Source organism: Emydura macquarii, unplaced genomic scaffold, assembly GCF_026122565.2.
Source record: "Emydura macquarii macquarii isolate MOO-44397 ecotype Brisbane River unplaced genomic scaffold, CSIRO-AGI_Emac_v2 contig_3472, whole genome shotgun sequence".
NCBI lineage: Eukaryota > Metazoa > Chordata > Testudines > Chelidae > Emydura > Emydura macquarii.
Genome location: NW_027133609.1, coordinates 772,918 through 791,015, shown reverse-complemented (window position 1 = coordinate 791,015; position 18,098 = coordinate 772,918). Strand labels below are relative to the sequence as shown.

The 18,098-nt window shown below is 52.7% G+C and overlaps 1 protein-coding gene across 1 annotated transcript in view; it reads right to left on the bottom strand.

The window, feature by feature from the left end:
• The window catches only part of PDE1B (phosphodiesterase 1B), a 111,237-nt gene that overhangs the window by 19,482 nt on the left and 73,657 nt on the right, over window positions 1-18,098 (bottom strand). Inside the window, exon 3 of the mRNA XM_067535047.1 lies at window positions 1,098-1,211. Within this exon, the coding sequence (XP_067391148.1) occupies window positions 1,098-1,211 (114 nt within the window). The remainder of the gene's footprint in view (window positions 1-1,097; window positions 1,212-18,098) is intronic.

Sequence of the window (18,098 nt, the reverse complement as noted above, 5' to 3'; positions counted from 1 at the left end):
AATGTAATGAAATCAATGCATGTAAATCACCATACAGGAAAGCATTCATGAGAGTGAAATACAACATGTGGTGTTATCTCCTGCCCAACAATGGAGGCCAATCAACACCAGATGAACTATTGTGGAATATCAGAGGACAAAAGACTTGTTGATTCCCTCCCCGTCCCCCCAAGAGGAGTTGGGCAAGTGAATTCCTCCAAACAGCTGAATTTGCAACTCAAATCAGAAGGGGGAAATAAATAGAAAGTGCTAACAAAAAGGAACTTTATCTTTTATACTGCTTGGACTCTGAGGGGCAAAGTTTTCTATGCATAAAGAAAAGATCCCCAGCTGCTTAGCCTGGGTTAACCCAAAAGGACATATAGCATCTATTACCTTTTGAAATTTAAGATTGGGACTCACTTGTGTGTGTATGTGTTTACCTACTTTAACCTTGTAAATAACTCTTGTTTTCCTAGTTAATAAATCTGTATATAGTTTACCATCGGATTGGCTACAAGCGTTGTCTTTAGTGTGAGGTCTAAGGTGCAACTTGACCTGGGTAAGTGATGGGTCCTTTGAACTTTGGTGTAAGGGAGCATCTATCACAAAGGCAGGCTCGCCTGGGTGGCGAGACAGATTGCAGTGCCCAAGGGGACTGTCTGTGACTCCAAGATTAGGCTGTTACAGTGCTTGAGGAGTTTACACTTGGTAACGGATTGATGAAACCTAAGTACAGAACTCACAAACAGTTCTGGGTTTGTGCCCTGGTTCACAACAGTCTGCCCTGAGGTTGGTACTCATGCTCGTGAGCTGCTGCAGGACAGCTTGACACCCTCTACGCTCCCCCTCCCCATCCCTGTCAGCACAGCACCTTGTTCCCTACACACACCCATCAGCACGGCACCCTGTCCCCTGTATGCTCTTCCTCCATATGCCCTGTCAGCACAGTATCCCATCCCCTATACACCCTCCCACACCCTTGTCAGCATGGCACCCCATCCAATATCTTCCCCCAGGAGGGAATATCCTCTACCCCCGTTGCTCCAGAAGGGGATGTCCCCTATACACCCCCTAGCATCCCCAGGGGTGCACTATGGGGCAGGCTCACAGCCTACCTGGTCTCATCGATGTAGACGGCCTCTAGAAGCGAGGCTGTGTACTCCAGGTTCTTCTTCAGCTCCTCAATGTTCACCTCGCCATTCTCCAGCTGCTTCACCATGTACCTCAGCCTGCAAAACAGGACAGACCAGAGTCACCCCTTGCCTGCACCAGCACCCCCTGCCTGCCACGGGACTCAGAGCTGGCTCTGGACTGAGAATCCACCAGCTTGTCTCACCCAGCTCTCCAGTGGAGCAACGCTATCAGCTACTGGCACACTGCTCTCTCTATATACGGCCATATGAACCTAAGGGGACCTTGCTTCCCTCCCCAGCGGAACACAGAGAGTGCCAGAGCCCAGGTCCATTAAGTGCAGGGACCCATCTCCCACAGGGCCCAGCACCAGGTACTGCAGAGGAAGGCAGGTGTGGGAATCTGCCCCAATGGAGGGCTCCTCCAGATCCCGACCAGTTAAAGATCACCTAATGCCTTGAAACATGAATTTATCTCCCATCAAACACTGTTTGCACCAGCACAAAGCCTGGCAGTTTGGGAACCACACACTCAGCGGAATTCTGCCTTTCTGTGTGTCGCCCCTTTACAATTTCCAAGCATCTGTCTGCTATCAGCTAGAGAGCCAGCTGCCATGGGGTGCTCTGATCAGTGCACTGTCGCAAAGATTGCATGCACGCACACAAGCTTTCTTTCACTTGCTCTCTCAAAGGACTTTACTTTTGTTCTCTTATTTTGTTGCTTTTCTTTGATCTAAAATGAAGGTGATTCCAGTTGGAAAAACAAATAGTTGAGGCCCAAACTTTAGGGGTGGTTTGAAGGGGGAACAAAAGTGAACAGATTGGAAAAATTCCCATGCAATGTAGGAGGTGAGAGCTTTGCCCTGGCAGATTCGAGAACCCAGAAATCCCTATCATTTGGGCTAACGCATGGGAATAATGGAAGTGAAGCTGACTAAAATGGGAGTTAGCTGTTTAAACACCTTTAAAAATCAGGGCCAAAGTGAACCAGAGCAATGTTGCCACATGGCCAACCCTCCAGCATTCAAAAATCATGAGTCAGCACTCAAAAATCATGAGATTGGCTTTAAATTTTTGAAAAAAATTAAATTTGGGGACTTCTTTTATTTCCTACTCACAGACATTTAGGTCACCCTTGGGTCACAGTTTCAAGATTTTCTCCACAATCATGAGGGCTAGAATTTTTTTTTTTAAGCTGATACTCTCACATGATCACTTGACTCTGGCAGCTGGAGCTTTAAGAAAAACAACAAATACCAAGAGACTCCAGATAACATCACTTGCATTGGCAGCACTAATTTTGTTTCACTCTCCCAGCTGAGTGAAGTGCAGAATGAAGTGAAGTTAATCAGCAGCAAAGTAAATTAGACTTGTCATATTCATCTAGTTTAATTATCTCAGGTTGAAGGGGGGAAAGAAAGTGTTTTAAATAGGACTCGTATCTAGCTAATTACACTCACGAACATCAGATTCAGATCCTGGGACCACCTGGATTATAACATCGGGCTTAAATTTCCATGGATGTGGGCTGACTCCCTTTTTCTGAGCCTGAATCAAAACACCTAGGGCTTGATTTACAAAAGATGCTGGGAACCCCTAGTTCTCCTTGGCTTCAGTTGGAGATTTGGGGGTTGAACATCCCTAAAAATCAGGCCCCAAGCTGGGGCCTTCCAAACCAGGATCCCCTTTTAAAATGTTGGCTTTTACTGTTAAATGGCTAACGGGGGGGCAGCTAATCACAGTTTACACCCTGTGTGGTGATAGGCACCAGAGTGAAGGGCTTTGTGAGTTGGTACATTTCACACCCAGGATGCACCAGTGTAAATGACAGGCACAGGGTGATACTTTGGCCCCATATGGTCTTGGGTTTTGTACAGTTCCCTATGACGGTTTGAGCTATTTTATTTCCTACTTGCTCTCACTCTCGCTGGTGTTAGTGTTACTCTCCAGCTTAATCCAATAGTCACGACTGAGGTATTTCCTTGAAGAGAGACGTGAGAAATTAGGAAAAATAAGAAGATTTTTATCTTTGCAGTGATTCTTTAAAGCACCGTGATCCTCCTTTGATGGATGGCAGCGCAACTCCTTCTGTCTCTCTCACACGCATACACTCCCCTACCTCCCTAAATTACTCCTCCTCAGATTAGGAGTTGTCACTCACTTTGAGTTTCTTTAAATCAAAGCCTCTTTCTTGTGCTAATTGACTTTCCCAAAGAGCCAGCCGCCTCTCTGGTTTGTATTTCTGATTCACTCGCAGGAGGAAGGGACCGGTTTGTGTGCTCAGCTAAGGACATCAGCCATGCCCTGACTACCTATGGGAGCTGAAATCACACACTGAGAGAATTCCCAGCTCTGTTCAAAGGCCCGTGAATCTGTGCTCCAAGCCAGACATTTACCCTGCTGGGACTGGAGGGGGGAGGGGTGCAGACGCCTTGCCAGCTGCTCACTAAACTGTTGACTGTTCAGTTCATGGTTCTAGCTGAAGCTGCAGGGCTAAGGCTCCCGCTGCAGCAGGCTCTGGGTGCATCTGTCCCAAGGGGGCTGAGGTTTTCTCCTTTGCTTTAAGTTTGAGGTACACACAAGAGCGATGCAGCGAGGTGCAGACCCAGGCTCAGCCAGTGTGGGGCTGAGAACCTGCTCCTTGTATTGGGTACAGCAGCACCTGGGTCCGGGTGGGGGGCACAGGTTCTGTCTGCATCCAACAGCCTCAATGTAGCTCACAGGTGAGCCTGGGCTTGACGCTGCTGCTGCCTTCAGAGCTGTGGTTAACGGAGCAGGGCCTCTTTGCTCAGGCAATTAGCGGCTTGTGCTTTTAGATCCCGAGTGTCTGCTGCTCACAGCCTCCTTCCGCACACTCAGCCAGCGACGGCCGCTGGAGCCGCTGTGACAAGAGGCCTCTTGGAGGGATGAGGACAGCGATGGGCAACCCAAGCTAGTGAGTGGGCCGCGTGAGTGGCCTCCTTTAGCTCAGGGGGCCGCAGGGTTGAAATCGGGCATGTGCACTAACCATGACCCCACGAATAAACTTCAATACATTTAACACAGGCCGAATATTTCATAACGAGTTCTAGAAAACGACGTAATGTTACAATGACATAAGAGAACAATTACAAACATACTTAGTAATTGCCAAAAATGCGCGGAGCTGTCAGATCAGTGCTTCTTGTATGATTCTTTCATGCGTGTGAGCAACTGTGAACAAAATGTCTCGTAGGCCGCACTCAGAAGCCTGATGGGCCGCAGGTGGCCCACCACTGGATGAGGAGGAACTGGAGCAAGCCGCCTGGGCTGCAGCAGGCAGGTCAGTTTTATTGTTACCTGTAGCTACCGCTCACGCCACATGGCTGGGTGCATGGCTGGCACCTGGGTCCTGCCCCGTGTGCCAGGCCCTCAACCTGCCAAAACTTTGGCAGCTCCCTTTGGAGCTGGGTCCAGGAAGTGGGATGGACTCAGGGTTCACCAGCAGGGAGGAGTGAAGAGTGGGGACAGGGGTGGGGGAGGTAGGAGCTCCTGGGAGGGGACAGAAGGCTGGGGCTCCTGGGAATGGGTGGGTGTAGAGGTCATGGGGGGAAATTAGCGATAGTCGGCACTAGGACCCTTTTTGTTGGGGTGTGGGTGGCCGGTGGCCATTCCTTCTGCCCCATGGAGGTGGCAGCACTAGTCCCAGGGTCCCTGGTAGGGTTTGCCCCATTGCCTGTTTCCAGCCCTAGGTACTGAAGCCACAGGTCATGGGCAGCATGACTGCAGGCTACCCCTGAGCCAGTGTGCCCCCCACAGACCCAGGGCCTGGGGCCCTATTCAAACCTGAGCTGCTTTGCTGAGACAGCAGCAGTGGGGGTGGCTTCACGATGGAGGTTAAGAACTCACCAGCTCATTTCACCTGTCAGTCGCCCCAAACTGGGCTGACTCAGTGTGAATGGTGCCCGGCCCCCTTTCTGCCCAGGCGCCTGGCAAATTGCACACAGACCGAGCCGCGCACGTGCAAACACACTGCACACGCTGGCTGCTGATGGGATCCCAGTGCTGAGTTCACCTGGAGTCATTCAGAGGCAACATAATAATTTTGAGAGAGGGAAATTAGACTGGTTCCATTTGAATACCAGGCTGGACTCTGGCTGAGACGCCCTCCTACTGCCATGCACATGATGAACAGGCTCTGATGGCTTTTCAGGTGCCGGCAACTGGATTAACCGCCTCTGTATTCAATCAGAAACCTGCTCTGCCCTGGCAAGGTGCACACACACACACACACATGTGCAAGCACACATGCACTGGCACACAGACGCGCACATGCACGCGCACACCACACAATTGTTTTGCTCTCCAGTCACCTGGCGTCAATTTGAAAGCAGCCATGCAGAAGAATGCAAGGCCCTGGGAGGACGGCAGCACTGCCCGCATCATCCTAGGGGGCAGGGAGCGCCTGGGCTCCGCCGGCGAAGAGGGAGGGTCACCCTGCAAATCTGACACCCTGCAGCACCCATCACTGCTCCCTGCAGAGTGACACACCAGTGCTGGAATCCCGCTCACCCCAGGAAGCCCTGCATGAGAGGCACTTTCAGATTGACAATAAGGCAACTACTAGTCCACTGCCCTCTGCTCCTTCCCGGCTCCTCCCCTGCGCTGCTGTCTGCAGATCCCCAACCAGCGCCTGCCCCCTTGCCCCCAGCACTGCATGGGGGCTGGGACCTTTGGGGTGGGAATGAGCAGCATGAATTCTCTGGAACAGTCTGGGAGCCTTCACTGCACCTGGCCAATCACACACCCAGCAAATGATACTATCTGTACCCAGCCCTGACCAACCCTAGCAGCACCGTGGCCCTGCAGGCGTCCCTTGACAGTCAACAGCAATGCCTGACTTCATAGCACAGGCAGAGCGTAGCTGGGAGAGCGCTGTCTAGTGGTCAGAGCACAGGGCTGTATAGACGTCAGAACAGCCAGATACCACAGTGATGGGTGAGACAGATATTTCTTATAGAGTGAGATATCTGCCACCCTAACAGCCTCTTGCAAGTTCCGGACAGTTAGAAGCCAGTTTGTTTTGTACCTCACTGTGGTCGTCTCGTCTATTAAAATAGCAATTAAAATAATTAGCAGAATCCTTATTTACATTGCATTACACGCCACAGGCTCTCCTTAGGCTCCAAATGACCCAGAAGCTCTGACTGAAAAGCAATGGAGAATTCCCTCCCCTCCCCCCGTGCCCAGCTGAGAACCATGGGAGCTGCTCGGTGCTGAGCACTTCTGGAAATCTGGCCCATAGTGTCGTTCGCCTACAGAGTCCCACAAGCATTTTGCACACGCTGCACATTTTAGACATGGAAAATAGTTCACCCAGCACTGAAATACAGCATCCGCTGGGGTGAATCATCAGCTGTTAACACAGGGGTTCTGAAACTGGGGGTCGCGACCCCTCGGGGGTTGCAAGGTTATTATGGGGGAGGTCACAAGCTGTCAGTCCCCGTGTATGCTGGTAAGGATGGCATGGCATGGGGGGGCTGGTCATCACTTGTGTTGGGGGACTCGTCACAGCCTGAAATATTTTCAAAGAGGGTCCCAGCAAAAAAAGGTTTGAGAAGCCCTGGTTTAAAGCACACTGCATTGCTGCACGGCAGCTGAGAGGAGGAAATAGCCACGGCTCTGCATGGCTTTGGCAGAACTGGCCTCATCCCTAGCAAGGCCCCAGCTATTGGCAGGTGTGCGTGTGTATGGCTGTGTGCGCACACGGGGGAGCGGGGCTGGGGGTCTGATCTCAAACAACAAGGACAGATTTGCCTAATGCTGCAGGTGGTCTCCCAGTGGGTTTGCAGAAGTGCCATGGGGTCTGGGTCCCACTGAAATCAAAAGCACTTTTGAAAATCCTATTAGGCACCTACCTGCATCTGTAGACACCTAAATGCCTTTCAAAATCTGGCCCTGCCTTGCACCCCATGACCGTGCAGGAGGGTAAATGGGGAGGCCAGCCACATCGCTCTTGGTCCCACTGCGGGGGAAGGGCTTATCAGGTTTCTTGGCTGCTCTGGGTGACAGCAACGGCTTTGTGCGGACAAGCCCGGGCTACGCAGAACAAAAGCTTCCCAGAGTACCTGGAACCAGCTGTGCTGCATTCGACATCTCTGATTTCCCTCTGCAGTCAGCCCGTTGCTGAGCAGAAACAAGACGCTGTGACGGACACTGGCCATTCCCACACCCTGAACAGTCGGCAACCCTGTGAACTATGCGTAGGCAAATTCCAATAGGATGGAATCGCACACGGGTGTGATGGGCTGTTCACCCCCCCACAGCTGAAGGGGTGAAAATGGCTCAGGGTGGGCTGCATCTGGGTGAGGTGTGGGCTGGCTATCCAGCCCTAACGGAACCGAGCCCAGCTGGGCAGCAAGAGAGACTGGGCTTGTACAAAGCCAGGGAGAGGAGAGCAGAAGGGGGCTGCAGGAGAGAGACTGTCGGGGTTGAGAGAAAGGAGCAGGAAGAAGCTGAGGGGAAACAGCAGCAAGGGTGAAACCTCAGGAGCCGTAGCTGCTGACTGTAGGGTGCCTGGGCTGGAACCCAGTGTCAGGGCTGTCCCTAGGGGGATGTAGGTCCTGGGGCAACTTCCCGCTCTCCCCCACTCCACTCCCATTGGCGGCAGTGCCCTGTGGGGGGCTGCAGACCCGTTTCCTCCTCTCCTCTTCCCCATCGGCAGCAGCAGCGACAGTGGGGAGGGGTGGCTCCTCTAAGGAGGGCCCAGCTGGCACATGGGACCCCCCAAAGTGCGGGGCCCTGGGCGGTCACCCCTATTCGCCATACCCTAGGAACGGCTGTACCCAGTGTAGAGGGCAGGCCTGGGTTCCCCTCCCAGCCTCTGCTGGGTGGCCCGCACAGGGGGGTGGAGTTTGAAGACTGCCTGAGGCGGTTTGTTTAGAGATACTTCGATATCCTGGAAGGGGGGAATCTCTAGTGACCTGCTGGAGGAAGCACTGCAGCTCGTGGGGCATGAGAGATGCCATAGAGTGAGAGACTGGGACAAGGGGCAGAGAAACTGCAAGAGGAGGCATCAAACCACTGGTGAACAAATCCAGGCTGCGCCCCAGGCTGCTCAGTGGAAAGAAATGTCCATTGCTCAGAGATGTATGTGGAGTTGGAGATCCTCCCCACCTCGATGTTCTGCGCTTAGAAGCTGTGGCCGTAGACCTCACTGAAACACCACACAGAGAGCATGAGATTGCTACAGTGCACCGCACTTGCCCATGGAACACGGGAACTGCCAGATGGGATCAGACCCAGGGTCCAGCAACTCCAGTGTCCTGGCTCTGACAGAGCCCAGCATCGGATGCTGCAGAGCAAGGTGTGAGATCTCACAGTGGCAGAGGGAGGATAATCCACCCCCACAAAGCTCTCATCCTGGTCTCTGGTAGTTAGCAATCAGCTGAAGCCATAAAGCAGGAGGTTTGTCATCATTAATGATGGTAATCTGGGATCGTTTTGTTACTCTAGAAATGTCCAATCCCTCTTTGAATCTTGCTAAATTCTTGGCCTCACGACTTCCTGTGGCAGGGAGTTCCACAAGCTGACCGCACATGTGAAATAGGAGCTCTCTGTCAACATCTGCACTGGCCTTTCACCCCTTCCTCCAAACCTGCCACCATGCTGCAAATGCCTTGACAATGTCTATGCAGCTGGCAGGCTGGAACCACACCCTGTCATGCTGACCTGCATCCTCTCATTGTTCCCTTACGTTCCCCACCTGCCTGTCCGTGTCCTTCTGTGGCATCTTGCCTTAGATTGTAATCTCTTGGAGGGCGGGGCCATGTCAGTCAGGTGGGGCCAGGGCTCCTAGGCACTCCCACAATACAGATAACAAATAATAACCATGCCACAGTAGCTGGCTAGATCAATCTCGCCCGCGGTTGCCATTCTGAGGGGTCTCTCGGGTACAGCTTGTCTCAGGTACTTGATGCTCTGGGGGGCATCTCAGAACCCAGTCGTTGGCTCATCACACAAATCCAGGGAAGTTTCAAGCCAGCTCAGCACAGAGGTGGCACTTTACGGGCCTGCTACACTAGGAGAATTCAGCCCTACATGAGATTCCTCAATGGTAGAAGCTGCAGGGTTAGACGAGGATTGTACTGCTTCCCTGCCAGCTACCGGGAAACCGTGATCAAAATACTCTACCCCATTTCAAAGCCTGGGGGCTAAGTGTGTGCATGGGAGGGGGACCCATCTGAGCCGGAAGGGCCTGTGGGATTCTGAGCTGGGAGGGGGATGGGTGAGGTGACAGGGAGGAGTGGAGTCAATTGGGGAATGAGGGCAGGTGTGGGGGAGCTGGGAGGGATGATGGGGCAAGAGCTGGATTGGAGGCGGGAGGTTGGGACTAGGAGCGAGCAGTGAAAGGCTAGCAGCAGGGATCCATGTTTCGGGTACAAGCAAGTGCCCCAGTTTTCCATTCTGAAGGGGGTGGGGGAGCCTCCCCGCCGCCTGTCCCAACCAGCTTTCTGTGTCCTTCAGCAAAACACTTCCCCCCAAATAACAAATATTACACAGATAGAGACAGACAAACATACATAGGGATGCGCATTGGCAGAACCTTGCTCCTCATCCTCATGCTCTAGTCACCTGGCCAGTGACTATCATGAGCACCAAGAAGCTGGTAACTATGACATCTGGAAGATCCCTATGTATGTTTGTCTGTCTCTATCTGTGTGTGCCTGTCAGTGTGTGTGAATGTGAATGAAAGCATCAATTGAAACATGTGTCTCTGTAATTTGTAGTATTGATATAATGTTAATACTGTTTTCCTAGTGTTTACATTATTATTAATGCTATTTCACTAAGTAGAGCACAATATTAATGTTATTACAGTGTTGATACTTTTCTTTTCTTTGATACTATCTACAGAAGTTTCTGTGTTCACAATAAATGCGGCTTGTTGCCTTAACCCCTAATAAGATCCTGTAATATTTGTTATTTGGGTAACACCTGTGACACACACAAAGGCACACACACACATACACACTCGCACAGGTGGCCCCCTAGCTTTACAGTACGAAAATGGGATCAACCTGCAGGAGGACTAGCAGGGTGGTCTGGCCACCGGCAGCCCCACGTGGCACCCCTGACAATTGCCCACGGTCACATTCACTGGCCCAGCTCTGAATGTGGTTTGTCTTGGACTGGGCTGGCCACTCGGCTACCCACTGGGAGCAACAGGCACAGCTGAGCAGAGACCGGAGCAGGAACGCCATGCTCAGAACGCCAGGGTCCACTTTGCCTAGGCCTGCAGGGAGACACCCTTCACTAGCACCGGGCAGCAACAGCCTGGCTGCTGTTGCTAGATTCCCAGCCCAGAAGGGACCAACTAGTTTGACCTCCTGTATAGCACAAGCCAGAGAACAACCCCAAAATAATCCCTAGCCAGATCCTTCAGAAAAATGTCCAATCTGGATTTAAGCTAGTGTGCCAATGGTCCATTTACACCTTGTTTCCAATCTGAATTTTTCTAGCTTCTAGGATCCTGTTAAACCTTTCTCTGCTAGATGGAAGAGCGGAGCCCATTATTATCTATTGTTCCCCATACAGGTACTTGTAGACTGTAATCAGGTTCTACTGTAACCTTCTCTTTCTTAAGCTAAATAGATAGAGCTCCTTGAGTGACAAGGTGGAGGAATTAGTATCTTTTATTGCACCAGCTTCTCTCGGTGAGAGAGAGAAATTTGAGTTTAGGCAGAGCTCTTCTTCAAGGTCTCAGAAATGCAGTCAGAGCATGACAGCTAAACACAAGATGGAACTGATTGTTTAGCATAAGTAGTTAACACATATTTCAAAGGACCATTCAAGGTGAAGTGGCCCGTTAACACCTCTCCAGTCATGGAAGAGGGGGGGTGTTCGTGGGTTACAGATTGTTATAATAAACCATAAATCCAGTGTCTCTGTTCAGTCCATGATTTTTAGTGTCTAGCAAAGTTATGAATTTGCTTACATATCCCAGGCCTGAAGAAGAGCTCTGTGCAAGCTCAAAAGTGTGTTTCTCTCACCAACAGAAGCTGGTCCAACAAAAGATATTAACTCACCCACCTTGTGTCTCTAATATCCTGGGGCTGACACAACTACAACACTGGACGAGCTCCTTGTGCCTATCACTACACGGCAGGTTTTCTAATCCTTTCATCATTCTTGTGGCTCTTTTCTGAACCCTCCCATTTATCACCATCCTTCTTGAATTGTGGGCGCCAGAACTGGACCCAGGATTCCAGCAGTGGTCACACCAGAGCTGAATCCAGAGGTAAAATAACCTCTCTACTCCTACTCAAGGTTCCCCTGTTTATGCATCCTAGGATTGCATTAGTTGTTATGGTCACAGCATCGCACTGGGAGCTCATGTTCAGCTGAGTATCCACCCCCACCGCCAAATCTAAAGAGGTGCATTCTGCATTTCCTGGTCACTCACTCCATTTCTCAACTGCTCTTTCCTTTCACCTTGTTCTGCTTTTCTGTGTCCCCCCTCCCGTGGCAGGGCTCACTTCCCCATCACTCTTCAATATTAATGTAGCAGGAGTGTTTATAGCCCCCCAGCTGAGATCAGAGCCCCATCCCACAGGGCACTGCACAGAAAGGCAGTCTCTGCCTCAGAGAGCTCACAATCAAGAGGACAAGACAAAGGAAGCTTCAGTTGGGAACTGAGCAGAGATAGTTGTCCGAAGTCTCACACGGAGTCTGCGGGAAAGCCAGGTATGAGCCTTGATCTCCTGAGTGCCAGTCCAGTGCCTCAGCCACACACCTTTCTTTCTTTTTCTCTCTCTCTCTAGCACCAGTTACTGTGGGTGCTGGGGATGTTTTCTTTGCTGCGTACTTGGTTTTTTTAACAGCCTCATTTTGTTAATTATTAATGATTCCTGTGTCCTCGCATAGCGCAGCCCATTGGAGGATCTCAAAGCAAAATTTACCAGGCAAACTCAGCCTCCTCATTCAGTCCAGTTAGCCCTGCTAAGAACAGATCCCCAAGAGGAGTCACCCAGCCCATGCACTCCTTATCTGGAGGGCTTGACCCACTTATGCTTTCTGGCTCTTTTAGGGGAACACTTTCCTAGCTTTGCTCCTCCAGGGATGACAAACCCCTGGATTCAAACATCTCTGACAGTGGAATTTAATGTCTTTCTATGTCTTCAAGGCAGTGTCTAATTCCACCTGAATTAGCATCCGCACCCCAGCCAGCCAGGCATCCATGCATATGGGCAAACAGCCTGGTGATGTCCCCCTGCTCACGAGGGAGGGGGCGTGGGTGATGCTGCTTGAACGACCACATTTCAGCATGACAGCCCTGTCATGTGAGACGCGCTGGCCTGAAAATTTCCCTCCCTGGCTGTGGAGTCAGCCTCCCCTCCTGGGCAATTTAAACAGCAACACTATAATCTCGCCCAGCTATCTTTTCAATTAGCCGGGAAGGTGGCCGCTGAGTGGCAAAGCGGAGGGAGAGGGAAAGCATCATCAGCGCTCAAAGGCGAGCAAGGGCAAACTCAAGGAGACACTTTGCAAGATAGCATTCTTGTTTCGGAGTGCTGCCGCTGGGAGAGCTGCCCCTTGCCCCAGCCTCTTCCCCACAAGGAGCCATGTAGCCGGCTCCCCCTGCTCACCCGGGGCTGCAGTTCTGAGTCATTTCTGGGCTCACTGGAAGCACTTAGCAAGTCCAACCCCGAGGGTTTCTGATGAGCTGGAAGCTTGGACTCCAAGCTGGCTGGAACTCAGCCAGTTCGTTTCACGGGAAATTTCGAAATCTGTCTTCATTCCGAATCAGACCTAGCCCAAATATTTTCAAAATTTCCCACGAAACAGAAATCCTGAAGATGTTTTGTTGCAGAACATTTTTAGTTTTGACCTTTTTTGACAGAAAATTTCATCAGATTCGCTAAGATTTCATGAATCAAAGCGGCACTTTTTGACAGAAAACTGTTTCAGCATGTGTCCAGTCAGCTCTCGAGCAGCTAGTCAGCTGAGCTGCCCACAGGGGGCCCAATTTGCCAACATCCATAAGTACCTAAAGATGCAAGAGGGGCCTAGTGGGATCAGCAAATATGTCTAGGTGAGTTTGTGCTTGACTCCCAATGACTTTCAATGGAGTTAGGTACCTAACTAGTTCAGGAGCTTCTGTAAAAAACACAAGGTGCCTCTTTGTATCTTTAGGGGCTGAAATTCCTGCTGCTCCCATTCCCTGACTGGAAATACTAACCTTTCCTATTCAGATCACCTGGAGGCCTAAACACCCTGCCCAAAATCAGGACCCTGTCACGCTGGGTGCTGCACAGACACAATGAGAGACAGTGCCTGCCCCAGGGAGCTCACAGTCTGAACAGACAAGGCAGAGAAGGACAGATAATTATCCCCAGTTTACAACGGAGGAACTGAGGCACAAGAAGATAAATTGACTCACTCGAGCTGCCTCTTACAGAGCTGGAATTTGAACCCAGCCCAGTGTTTTAACCACTAGACCGGTCTCCCTCTTTGAGCTGTCTTACCCACAATTACATTCTGTCATTGGCAAATGGATCTCCTGTTCCCATTAATCTGCTCTTGGCTCTGGGCTCAAAACTGGCTTTCCCCAATATTCAGACGATCAGGACTGTTCCTGGCGGGGAACAAAAAGTGGCCTGAGCACAGTGGGAGTAAAGTTCTATTTTAGAGTTGTTTGTGAATCACTTTGCGTGCCACACATCTTGTGCTACCCTCTACCCCTAGTGCTGGGTGCTCAGAGCAAAACCGCAGCTCCAGATATTCCCACCACGGTGCCCGTGGGATACGCAGGATCTGACATGCGTCAAAAGTAGCTTGTGTTACAAACGTTTCTAGGAGGACCACTGAGATTAATGGAATTTACCGGGCTAGAGGCTTGTTGGGTCTAGTGGCTCAAGTGCTGGCTGAGTGTCTGGACTCCTGGGTTCTTTTTGAGCTCCACCATAGCTTCAGTGTGGCCCCACAGATGTCTCTGTGCCTCAGTGTCCCCAACTGTAAAATGGGGATGAAGATCCTCACCCACTGCACAAGAGTGAGGTGAGCTTCAGGTCACCAGTGTCTATAGGCCTGGGAGTGTCCTACAGCTGAGCCAGCCCTACAGAGGGATTCTCTGGAGTTTAAACGTTGCCCCAGTCCCTGCTCCTCTATGTCCAGCTAGGACTGGCTCCATCCCTTCCCCCCTTCCCCACCACCACTCTTTGTCCATAAAAGCTTTCCCATCTGCGGCCTGTGGAACAGTGTCCCCTCTCCCCCACGGATTCACTGTCTCGTCCCAAATCTCAGGTGTCAATCACCCCTTTTTCCCCACTGCCTTCGCTTCTTACTCTGTTCTAGCCATGCACAGCCTGGGAAGAGTCCATCTGCAGGGGACAGACTCTACCAACCAGACCCATTGTGCAGGATGAGCATAATGCCTGCTCCTGGGAGTCCAAGGCCCTGGCACTCTGATAGAAACGGGTCTCCTAAGGGTTAAATCTGATCTCTCTCCCCCACACCTCCCTGTCCTCAACAGTTGCTGCAGCAACTCACTCTGTGGATGATGGGTTTGACTTCCCAGGGTTACGATCTTCCCTCCCACACACAGAATCTCCTGTGTAGCCCATTGCAAATTGTGCCAGTATTTTTCTAATATTGGGTGGGGGCCACCTTTTCACTGTGCCTCCCCCACACCCTCCCATCCTTGCTGCACCGACTCCCTTTGCTGATGGATCCAGATTCATTAGCTCTTCCTTTCCAGGAGCAATTGAACTCACCATTCACTTGGAGCTGAGTTTTGCTCCTGAATATGCAGCGTTTGCACCATTTTCTCCTCCGCTGCTCCCTGCCAGGCCTCAGGACCCTCCAGTTCCAGCCTTTCAATCTCAGCGCAGCATTGATGGGATGGGAGCCACTTGGGGATATTAATCCTGGATTTGGAAAATGACTGCAGCCTGCCTGGAGCTAAGGAGCCAGAACCAGGGAGGCTTGGACGCAGCCTCATTGCTTGGTTGGCAGTGAGAGCGGGGATTAGAAACTGGGAACCAAACAGAGACGGCGGGAGCAGGTTGGAGTGAGATTTCACCCCTAGTCCTGCACCAGCTCAGCAAATCTCCAGGAACATTTGCACCACTCTCTGGGCTAGCCAGCTGGGCTGTTGGTATTTGACCCCCACGAGACAGTTCCAGCCATGCAGAGGGCCTGTGCTGTTCTGCCCCACCTCCCCTGGTACTGTACCACTGCAGTCCCATGGCCTGCTGGGCATTATTATTTAGTTGTTGTATTACAGCGACGTGAAAAAGTGGGAATTTTCTGTAACATCTGTAGGAGTCCTACGCGTGCCTCAGTTTCCCTCTAGAAACCTCAGTGGAAATTGGGGCCCCATTGTGTGGGGTGCTGCCCCACACAGTCCATGGGTGGGAGAAAGCAAGGATTCTAATGCCCATGTGCCCAGTGGGGGACTGACTCCCAGAGAGATTAACAACCACAGTGCCCAACGGGCTCAACCCCTTGCAGGGCTCTCAGTGCAGGGGACTCCGTTGGCATGCCCAGCCCCTTGTGATGCTGCACCTCACACAGGTCAGGCTCCCCAAACCCCACAGCACTTGGACAACCTTGGTCAAGCACGCTGGGTGGCCATTTCCCAAGATGGCAGATGCTGGCGCCATGGGAGCCAGAGTGTGGGCAGAGCTCCTGGGCTCATTGGAGCCATTTAGGTGGGGGAGGGGGACAATAACATGGCTGCCAGGGGTCTTAACGAGGGGAAATGTGACCCTGGCTCTGATTGCCCCCATCCTGCCCCTCCCCCATCAACCTCTCCGGGCTACACCCCCCGCCCTCGCGGAGCCCCTCAGCCCTCTTGCTAAGAACCTCCATCCACACCCTCGTCTCCTGTCCCCTCATCTCCCACGGTGGCATCACTAATGCCCCTGCCTCCGTCAGGCCCCTCTGCTCTGCCAAGTCCCTGGGGGCTGGTTCCCAGGGCCTCAGCCTGGGCGGGTTCTGCCCAGTTAGTGCCCCTGCCCCCCCTCCCCTTGGCAATGGGCCAGGTGCCTGTTTCTGGTTTGCTGTCCAGGCCCGGCTGGAACGTTGCCTGCGTGTTTCCAAGTGTCGTTCCCAAGCCCCGTGACGGCGGTGCTGGCTCAGTGCACGTCCCCTTCCTGCAGCACTCAGGGAGCAGCCCAGGCCCCGGCCCCGTTCATTGCCCTGAGCTGTTGAGGCTTTCACTGCTTGTGACACACGGCACTGGCACTAATGGTCACCAGTGGCTCGGGGAGCGACACGAAGCAGGCAATGAGCAGGTGTAAAAATAGGCCTCGTGCTCCTGCAATTGGGCTAATGGGCCATGGAGCAAGCCAAGCCCCAGCTCCAAAACCCACATGGGGTGGAGGGACGAGGCCGCGAGGCTCAGACATGGCAGGTTGAGGGGGCGATAGGGGTGAGGTGTTGCCATGAGACGGAGACACAATGGGGATGTGCCAGGGTACAGCCAGGAGATGCCATAGGGCCTGGGGCTGTGAGAACTGGGGCCTGGGGGGTGGTGAGGCACTGAGATGCCCATAGGGCCAGGGGGTGTGTGCTGAGACGCTGTGGGGTCAGGGCAGTGGCGTACCGAGGGGCAGGGACAGGGGGGGCCAGGCCTCTGGGTGCTGGCCTGCAGGGGGGTGCCAGGCCGGCTCTTCACCACGCACAGGAGGCGGGGGACGCAGGAGGCTCTGAGGGGAGCCCCTCAGCACCTCTTACCCCTCCCTGGATGTCGTGAAGGGCCAACCCAGCCCCTCTCCCCAGGCCAAGGTGTGAGGCTGCCCCCGTCCGAGCCCACATGGGGCTGCCGGGCTGGAGCAGGAGAGGTGGTTGTCGTGTGGCGGTTAAGTGGGGGAAGGAGCGGGGTGGCGGAGCCAAGCCTCTATTTGTTCCCCCCAAGCCTCAGAACCCCCTCTGCCCAGGACAGCTGGGGGGTGGCGCCAGGACCCTTCCTGCCCTGCGCGGGGAGAGGGCGCATGAGGCCGGGGAGAGAGGGGGGGTGCAAATGTCGGCTTGGTCCTGGGGTGCTGGAGACCCTCTGTACGCCACTGGGTCGGGGAGGGCTGTGAGGCGCTGAAATGCCTTTGGAGCAGATGCCAAGCGTGGGGAGGGGAGCGCAAGACATCAAGAGTCGGGGCGGCCAAGTCTGAGCCCTGCCATGCAGAGTCATGCTAGGCTCCGCAGGCGCATGCTGGCTTGCCCAGGGGCATGTTTCAGAGTCTGCCTGGGGCAGGAGCACGCAGATCCCCTCAGGCTCCGCAGAGACTCAGGCATTTAATGATGGTAAATACCGCTCCAGTTTTCCTGCACGTGGCTCCCGTAAGTGGCTGAGCCACTCCCTCCGCCCCCGGGAATTATGTAATTATGCAGATTAAGTTTCCTCTCTGCTTTGCATAACAAACGATCAGGTGGTGCTCCAGGGCTCTAAGCCAGTGGTCCCCAAAATTTTAACAGTGCATCCCCCCTTGCACCTGTCTGTGCCCCTCCCTCTCCTCCCCTTTCCCCCCCCCCCCCAACCCCCGGGAGTCACAGCTGGGGCCTTTGGTTTTCTGTTTGTTGCCCCTTTCAGTAGGGTTGCCAGGTGTCTGTTTTTTTACCAGAAAATCCGGTTGAAAAGGGCATCTGTGTTGGGGTTTTGTGTATGTGTCGTTTTTTTGTGTTGTGTTGTGTGTGTGTTTTGTGTTGTGCTGTGCCTGTATTTGGATTGGGTTTTGCTGTGTGTGTGTTTTGTGTTGTGCTCTGTGGGTATTTGGGTTGGGTTTGTGTGGTTGTGCTATTGTGCGTTTTGTGTCATGCTTGTGTGTGTGGTTGGACTGGGCTGTATGTTTCCAGTCAGAAATTTAAAATCTCTCTTTAGTGGCTTATCTAAATTGCCCCTGCTTCAGAGCCCAGGAATTAGCCCCCGAATAAGACCCTGAGATCCCAGCACCAGGAGGGTTACCAGGGGCAGTACAACAAAAATCCAAACCCAAACTGAACACTCACCCCCAAAGGAGAGAGGATGGG